This window comes from Thalassophryne amazonica, chromosome 21 (genome assembly GCF_902500255.1).
Source record: "Thalassophryne amazonica chromosome 21, fThaAma1.1, whole genome shotgun sequence".
Classification (NCBI taxonomy): Eukaryota; Metazoa; Chordata; class Actinopteri; order Batrachoidiformes; family Batrachoididae; genus Thalassophryne; species Thalassophryne amazonica.
The window spans coordinates 30,925,206-30,933,872 of record NC_047123.1 but is presented as its reverse complement, the minus strand read 5'-3'; the positions used below and the strand labels follow the sequence as shown (position 1 = coordinate 30,933,872).

General features: G+C 43.7%; 1 protein-coding gene across 1 annotated transcript; it reads right to left on the bottom strand.

Moving 5' to 3' along the window:
* Window positions 1–545: 545 nt before the first annotated feature.
* Window positions 546–8,667, bottom strand: LOC117503468 (solute carrier family 23 member 1-like). Its single transcript, XM_034162701.1, has 12 exons — window positions 8,568–8,667; window positions 8,339–8,485; window positions 6,485–6,642; window positions 4,304–4,463; window positions 4,014–4,195; window positions 3,810–3,930; window positions 3,567–3,723; window positions 2,625–2,878; window positions 2,370–2,534; window positions 1,215–1,323; window positions 1,004–1,099; window positions 546–918 (listed from the first exon to the last, which is right to left on the bottom strand). The coding sequence occupies exons 1-12, from the start codon at window positions 8,601–8,603 to the stop codon at window positions 650–652; spliced, it is 1,854 nt and encodes a 617-aa protein (XP_034018592.1). The 5' UTR covers window positions 8,604–8,667; the 3' UTR covers window positions 546–649.

Genomic DNA, 8,667 nt, shown 5'->3' with positions numbered 1-8,667 from the left:
GTGAAAACAAATTTATCTGCAGGCTAAATTTAATTTCCTTTGAAACGGGAGATATGAGGAGTGAATGAAGGCTCTGGGTGCGACTGACTCGGAGTTAAAGAAATGAGTCCGTATCTCAGTAACCGCTGGTCTTACAGTGTTAATTTTAGCATCAGTTTTTTCTTATTTTTTAATAAGATACAAGTCTCCTGTCAGAAAAACACACGCAACCATGGTAACAATTATACAACACAGATGTCACGGAGACCTGAAGGCAGATTTTAGGCCTAAATTATTCAGAGTTTCTGCTCCATTTAAAAAATATGCCAATACACATTCTAACCATAGGACTGAGTAAAAAGACGTGTCTTTAGTCTGTTCTTAAAAGTCTCCACAGAATCTGAATGTCTTATTGAGGCCGCGAGACCATTCCACAAAACAGGGGCACGGTATGAGAAGGCTCTCTGTCCCGCAGATTTTTTCTTCACCGTTGGAACACAGAGGAGTCCTGCATCCTGTGAATGCAAAGCCCTGGCCGGTACATAGGGTTTAATTAAATCACATCAGGTGTCAAAAGGTGCAAAGCACACATCATCCCTGAGTGTCCAGTAATATCGTAAACAGTCATATGACCTGAGAGGCAGGTGGGGTTTTGTTCATTCATTTCTCCTCAGAGAGCAGCTTCCTGGGCGACCCCGATGATTTCGGGGGGCACGTGCTGTGTTCCCTGAACGTGGGACAGGCCGTTGTCTTCGTGTGTGTGCTTAGAGCCACGTCCCTTCCATGGGCAGAATGGAACTGGAAAACTCCAAGAGCGGGAGGCGAGAAAAGAAGCAATGCCGAAAGGCAGGTCGTAGATGTCCTCTGTAGCCGAGGAGTCTGTGGAGTCTTGGAAGTGGATTTTGTTATAGGATAAGAGGCCACGCTCCTCTTTGGTACCTGAGATCATAGGATGAGAGTGACCGTTAGACACAACCTGACAAATACCCGTTTTTACATTATTACGCCTCCAATTTGGGCTTACCTGGAATCGTGTTGTCGAGGCAGAAGCCGAGGAACCCTCCAATAAACATCGGAGTGTTCAGCAAAATCTGCAACACCTGATCTGCCTCTTCAGCACCTGAACGCAGCATGAGATCCAAATCAGTGCAAAGCCAGAGCACTTAACTTCGGCGGCGTGACAAACACCACTGCCGCGTGTCAACATGCGGAGTAAACATGTTGACGCGCTATACCTGTTGCAATAAAACCTGGATTCTTGCCAAGCCAGTTTGGAATGACCAGAGCAGAAAATATGGAGAAACCGAAAATAAAGATGTTCCTTGAGGAATTCATATCTGTGGACTATAAAATGAGATGCATCAGTGCAGTTAAATCATTGGGAAAACCATGAAGATGCTCTCAGAGAGCGTAACACCACCACAACAAACCACTTTATCCTGTACTAACAGATAACGCATCCACCATGTTTAATCAATACTGGCTAACAGAGTTGTGACCTTGAATGTTACCATTCAAGGTTACACAAGATCAAAGAGCATGTGCTCCATATTAAGGTGATCCATGACTTCATAATAGTGTTTAATACTAACCACAGGCATATCTTTGACCAGTTCCTCAGCGTAGCCCGTGGAAATGAATTTGACATTTCACAGTTGCATTTCAAGGTCAAATAGCCAATATGAAGGTGATATGACTTCATATCAGGTGTATCTTTAGCCAGTTCTTTAATGGATCCATTCTAAATAATGTTGACATTTCAAGGTTACCCAGGGTCAAATGTCACATGACCCATAGAATGGTGATACATGACTTCATATTAGTGTTTAATAATATGAAATAGTCTTTTAAAATACCCTGCGACCCAATCCCGGATAAGTGGTTGAGGATGAGTGAGTGAGTGAGTCTTTTAAAATAAACCCTATATATAAATGGTAAATGGACTGCATTTATATAGCGCTTTTCCATCTGCATCAGATGCTCAAAGCTCTTTACAATAATGCATCACATTCACCTCGATGTCAGGGTGCTGCCATACAAGGTGCTCAGAACACAACGGGGGCAACTAGGGGATTAAGGACCTCGCCCAAGGGCCCTTAGTGATTTTCTGGTCAGGCTGGGATTTGAACCAAGGTCCTCTGGTCTCAAGCCCAACACTTAACCACTGGACCATCACCTCCCCTTACAAACATAGGGACAAAAATAAACCTTGGCTTGTGACACTGACTTTAAACTAGTTTTGTCCTTGGTTGACCTTTGATTATTCCACCATCTTTAGTCCAAATCGTATCAAAACTCTTCGAGTTATTTTGGTGGCAGATGGAGAGCCTGCTAGCACAAAGAAGCACAATCAGGTTGAAATTTGAATTGTAATTTATGCTGCACTGTACCTGCAGATTTGAAATTCCAGCAGCTGCAATGACTCCAAACATGATCAGAAACATCCCTCCAACCACGGGAGTGGGGATTGTGGTGAAGATGGCTCCAATTTTTCCCAGCATCCCCATCAGAACCATGATAACTCCGCTCAGGGCAATCACCACTCGACTACCCACCTGTCATCATACAAACAAGCTAATTGTGTGTGTTGTCTGTGCTGAGGGTCTGCAGTGATTCATGCACTTGGTGTTGGCTGCCTAATGTACCTTTGTGATACCCAGTGCCGCCACGTTCTCGCTAAATGAGGTCGTTCCGTTGCCTGTGCCAAAGACGCCGGCCAACAAACTGCCAACTCCTTCGATGCCGATGCCCCGGTTGATGGCGTGCTTTGGTGGAGGTGGGGCGCCGGAGAGCTTGGCACAGGCATGGTAGTCTCCCACAGACTCTGCCATGGAACAAATGATTCCAACCATCATTCCAATCACACCTGCCAGGCTCACCGATGGCACGCCCCACTGACCTGAATGTAGAGTCAAAAGTGTCTCAGCTACAGAATTTGTGATTATGTTGCCAGTTTCAACTGTTCTTGCAAAAAAAGAAGGAAAAACTGAAAATCCACACATTGAAAACACAAAACTGTGAAAGCTTGTAACCTAATGAGCTAAGCAGCTGCATTAATAACCACATTGTTTCTGCCTGACTTTCCTTCTCATCTCCTGCACAACAGAAACTGTGATAACATTCATTGTGAGAGTTTGCATGGGAAAGTTGGACAGTTTCGTTTTACTGTTGAACTGTATTCATGTGTATGTGCCTGCTAGATGGTGTACAAAGAGCTCTCACACGAACTGCTCTGTGCAGACACACTTATTCAAAATCCTGCTGTTCTGATTTTGACTCTGCGTGTGTCTTCAAGGCCTTGAATTAAAAGCCTGTTATTTAATCTGTCAGTTTCTTGACTTTGTTTCCACAGACAGCCTCAGACACTTTGGCTTAAAATCATTTTTACCTCCACAGGTCAAATTTCCCCCAGACAATGAATTGTGCTGTTTCCCAGGATACTCTATCATAAACAAGCTAACCACATTCTTGTTGGCCCTACTCTACCCATCTTCCCTAGACCTTAGGGTTTTAATACCCATGGGTACTTTTGCCAAGGTCCATTTATTTTAAGTCAAATTCAAGGCAGAAACAGACTTAGGACTTACCAGGATAAGGAAGCCTGAACCATGAAGCCTGATCCAGTGCGTTTCCCTTCACATCGGTGCGAGCCTCGTAGCCATACTGGTCTGGATCAGACGGCAGGACATTGTAGATGGTGAGGAGGTAGCAGACTAACCATGATACCGCAATGCCCAGCAAGATCTAATCAGTATCGGATGTCATTATTGTTGTCAGCATTTACTGCTACAAAATGTGGAACAACAATGGTTTTTCTTCTGGGAACATACAGGCATTATCTGAAAGACATAGAACTTGGTGATGTGCAGTTTCTTGGCTTTGCTGTACATGGGAATGGGAATTGGCACGCGGCAGACATACTGTGAGAACAGGATGACCAGCACTGAGGTCCTGTATGCATGTACAAGAAGAACATTTAAAGAACAAGAGCACCTCCCCTATAGGGCATTCAGGAGGAAGGGTAGGTTACACACATGGCAGAGATGCCCCAGTGGCTGCCGCACTTTTGTCCTGCTGAGTCGTACAGCGACAGGCCAATGAGTGAGACCGTGGGTGCAATCGTCAAAGGACCGATGAAGCGCATGAGGAAGCCGATGAGTCCAGAGAAGCCGACCAGTATCTGCAGGAGAGAAGCCACCATGATGCAGCCCTGCAGCTGCAGACGAGAAGACAGAACCCCGACAAGGTTAACGCCACCGACTGACTGCCGCTAATAGATGCTGAGATCAACAGGAGTGATGTTAAAGGGTTTTCATGGGCTCACTGTTCTCAGACGGGTCTGCCACACCTCGATGAAGATGTGTGAGGAGACATTGACCAGAGTTGCATTCTGGGTCCAAGCCGGACACTTCCACTCCGGCATGGACAGCATGGCCATGGCAGGAGAAACCAAGACAAAAGTTCCACCCTGCAGGATGGGGAGCCTGCAGGAGTGTGTGACAGAAAAAGGGAAAAATCTGATGTTTCCCTTTGCACAGCGGACATTTGGCAAAGCTTTGTCACATGCAGCAGCCTGGATTATTTATTATATCTATTTCTCAAAAGATATCAACCTGACTGTTCAAAGCTATAAACTGATGCGTTTAATACCGTTAATCCCTCCCTGGTGAGTCCAAACAAGCTTTATCTCTTACAGGTGGAAATCAAACACTTTAACTGTCTCCTACCTGCAGCTTGGTTCCTTTCTATAGATCTCACATCAGCAGGAAGGCTTCCTGTTTTCTTCCAGACAATCTTGCCTTTGTTCATTGCCATGACAACCCAGGTGCATCACATCAGCTTTCAATGAATGAACGAGTGTTCTTTTTCCATCCCGACTGTGTATAAATCACTCTTCCTCATTGCTGCACCTGATATATCTATTCATTATAATGTATTAAAAAAAAAACAGATCCAGAGAGAGAGACAGTTTGACACGCAGACAGACAGGCAGGAAGATAGAGAGACCAACAATCCTAAGTGATGTAGAACTGACCTAGACAGGTAAAAAAAAAAGGGGAAAGACAGACAGACACACAGAAAGACAGACAGAACCAACTCAGATAGATCTCACCTAGACAGGCAGGCAGGCAGACAGGCAGAGCCAAATCAAGTGGAGCTAACCCTGACAGGCAGGCAGGCAGACAGGCAGAGCCAAATCAGGTAGATCTAACCCTGACAGGCAGGCAGGCAGACAGGCAGAGCCAAATCAGGTAGATCTAACCCTGACAGGCAGGCAGACAGGCAGAGCCAAATCAGGTAGATCTAACCCTGACAGGCAGGCAGACAGGCAGAGCCAAATCAAGTAGAGCTAACCCTGACAGGCAGGCAGGCAGGCAGGCAGACAGGCAGAGCCAAATCAGGTAGATCTAACCCTGACAGGCAGGCAGGCAGACAGGCAGAGCCAAATCAAGTAGAGCTAACCCTGACAGGCAGGCAGGCAGACAGGCAGAGCCAAATCAGGTTGATCTAACCCTGACAGGCAGGCAGGCAGACAGGCAGAGCCAAATCAAGTAGAGCTAACCCTGACAGGCAGGCAGGCAGACAGGCAGAGCCAAATCAGGTGGCTCTAACCCTGACAGGCAGGCGGGAAGACAGACAGAGCCAAATCAGGTAGATCTAACACAGACAGACAGGCAGGCAGACAGACAGAGCCAACTCAGGTAGATCTAACCCAGACAGGCAGGCAGGCAGACAGGCAGAGCCAGCTCAGGTAGATCTAACCCAGACAGGCAGGCAGGCAGACAGGCAGAGCCAGCTCAGGTAGATCTCACCCCAACAGACAGGCAGAGCTAACTCGGGTAGATCTAACCAAGACAGGTAGACAGACGGACCAACAGTCTTGAGCCATGTAGAATTAACCCAGGCAGGTAAAGGGACAGACAGACTGGAAGAACAACCAAAGTGTGTCAACTCAGGTATATCTAACTCAGACAGACAGACAGACAGACAGACAGACAAGCTTCAATGACTGAAGGATCCCACTTCGCCGACAGGATGCACACAGTCTTCATGTCAACAATCTCGTGTTTCAGTTCTGTGTGGACCAGCCTAGGGTGACACCATTCCCTTCGCAATGACCTTAGGGACTTTGGTTTCCAGGTCAATCATTCAAGGAAATTATACTAATCAAGTCATCAACTCTGCCTAATTATACAAGACTCATTAACTCCTTAGACTGATTGGCATCGACATACGCAACACGAGGAAAGCCAGAAGAAATGTCAACATTGTCGGCTTTATCTTCCACACCTCTTTGAACTTTGGCATTGACAGATCTGTTTCTGAGTGATTGCATTTGTATGCATTTTGGCTACTTCATCTTCCTTCTAAGACTTCCTCGCGATCGCCGCCTGACTTACCGCCAACATCAAGGATTTGTTTTCAACCAGAAATGCTGGTTGCTGTGGGAGGACACAATGACTAAAATGGTTCCAACGGAACGCGTTCATGATGTCATTCTCACCTGACACCGAACATGACCTGCAGCAGAGTGCACAGGCCAGAGACAAAGAAAATGGTGTTGATGAGTTGACTCTGAGTCAGGCTGTCGTGCTGCAGACACAAACCCTCCGAAAGGATGAGCGGGATAGCGAAGATGCTTCCGAACGCCGTCAGGTAGTGCTGGGGGGAGGACGGGACATTTGGTTACATGCTGATGAACTTCCTCAAAGTACAGCACACGTTGAGTGAAAATGTAAGTATTATATCTGTGCACTATGCAACTTTCCAGGTTGATGCAAGACAGACAGGGAATGTGAAATCTAATAACTAAGATGCATATTATGGAAAAGATACAAGTTATGTATTTATTTTCCACTTATTTCACAGCTATACATTTTCTATTCAAATAAAGATATCAAAACCAGAATAATGGGTTGCATAAGTACTGTATAGACACCCTTTTACAGCCATACAGTATGGTACTGTTTGGTACATCAGCCTACAGTAAGCAGCTCTTCAAAGTGACCATGCAAGAAAGGTGCCAAGTGAGGGAAGCCAAAAATTCATCCATGGCAACTCTGGAGCAGTTGTGATTGAAGGCTGTGATTGGAGAGACTATGCAAAGGACATTTTTTTTAATGAGAAAACATTAAATCACGGTTCAAATCTCCAGTGCATTCTGACAAACTGTACCTGATATTTCTATGCCACACAACAACAACAACAACAACAATAATAATAATAAAAGAGGGACACACTAATGTTTGCACGATTAGTTAATTCAACTCAAAATACTGGATGATTCACTTGGATACTGAATACAGAAAGGTGACAAGTGAGGGAAGCCACCAAGACATACATGGCAACTCTGGAGCAGTTGTGATTGAAGGCTGTGATTGGAGACTACGCAAAGGCCTTTTTTTATGCAAAAACATCAAATCACGGTTCAAATCTCCAGTGCATTCTGGTAAACTGTACGTGATATTTCTATGCCACACAACAACAACAACAACAATAATAATAATAATAATAATAATACTAATACTAATACTACTACTACTACTACTACTACTACTACTACTAATAATAATAATAATTAAAGAGGGACACACTAATGTTTGCAAGATTAGTTAATTCAACTAAAATACTGGATGATTCACTTGGATACTGAATACAGAAAGGTGACAAGTGAGGGAAGCCACCAAGACATCCATAAGAACACTCACTGCAAAAAGGTGGTGTCTAAAAACAAGATAAAAACACTAAATCTGAGGCAAAAATTATTACTGCATAGACAGAAAATTTCACTTGAAATAAATCTAGAAATAATCATGTCGAACACTTAAAATAAGAAATTATCCCTTAAAACAAGATAAATTGTCTAAATCTAATCTAAATGTAAAGTTTTTTTTAATCTTGATAAAAAACAAATAATTTGCAGTGTACCAAGATTAAAAAAAGAAGTTTTAGAAGTTTTCAGAATTTATCTTGTTTTAAGGGTTAATTTCTTATTTTAACTGTTCGAGATGCTCATTTGTAGATTTAACCATCTTAATTCAAGACATCTTGTTAAGTGAAATTATCTGTCCATGCAGCAAGATCATTTCCCTCAGATTTTGTGTTATTATGTCTTTTTTAGACACCCCCCCTTTTTTTTTTTTTTGCAGTGTTGATTTATACCCTTACGTGGACGTGACTGGAGGAACTGTTGGATCTCCAGTCACAGCTTCATGGTGGAATGGAAAAGAGAAGTACTACTTTTAAAATGAGAAAACATCAAACCTATGCTCAAGTCTCCCATGTGCCTTTGTGCAAACTGTCGCTGAAATTTCATGCACACCACAATGTACAAGCCCATCTGCCAGCTTTCACCCACCTGTAGGGCCAAGAAGATACAAAGGTACCAGGGAGGAACATCAGCCACACAATAGGTTGGTTTATTTTTGTCTTCCTTTGACACACAGCTGCTTCCAGAAATCTTCCTGTGCTTCACACCAGGCTGAACCTCATCTTGTTCATCCACCTGCAACATCATTTCAAAACAAAACAAATATAGATAAATCCATTTAAAATCACCAGTTTGTCTAATCAGTCTTCAAACTCACTTCAAATGCAAGATTCTTGAAACATCCACTTTCCATCTTTGAAGTAAATTTTTTTAGTCCTGGTACCTTCAGGTTAAGCACTTCTTTAAAAAAGAAAAGA

Bases quoted from the DNA above. Each gene is read 5' to 3' on its own strand.
- LOC117503468 (XM_034162701.1), bottom strand. From the start codon at position 8,603: ATGGAAAGTGGATGTTTCAAGAATCTTGCATTTGAA. The intron at 2,879-3,566 runs GTAAGTCCTAAG...CTCTACATTCAG, and splicing joins GTTCAGGCTTCCTTATCCTG to GTCAGTGGGGCGTGCCATCG. The intron at 1,324-2,369 runs GTACAGTGCAGC...CTCATTTTATAG, and splicing joins CTGGAATTTCAAATCTGCAG to TCCACAGATATGAATTCCTC.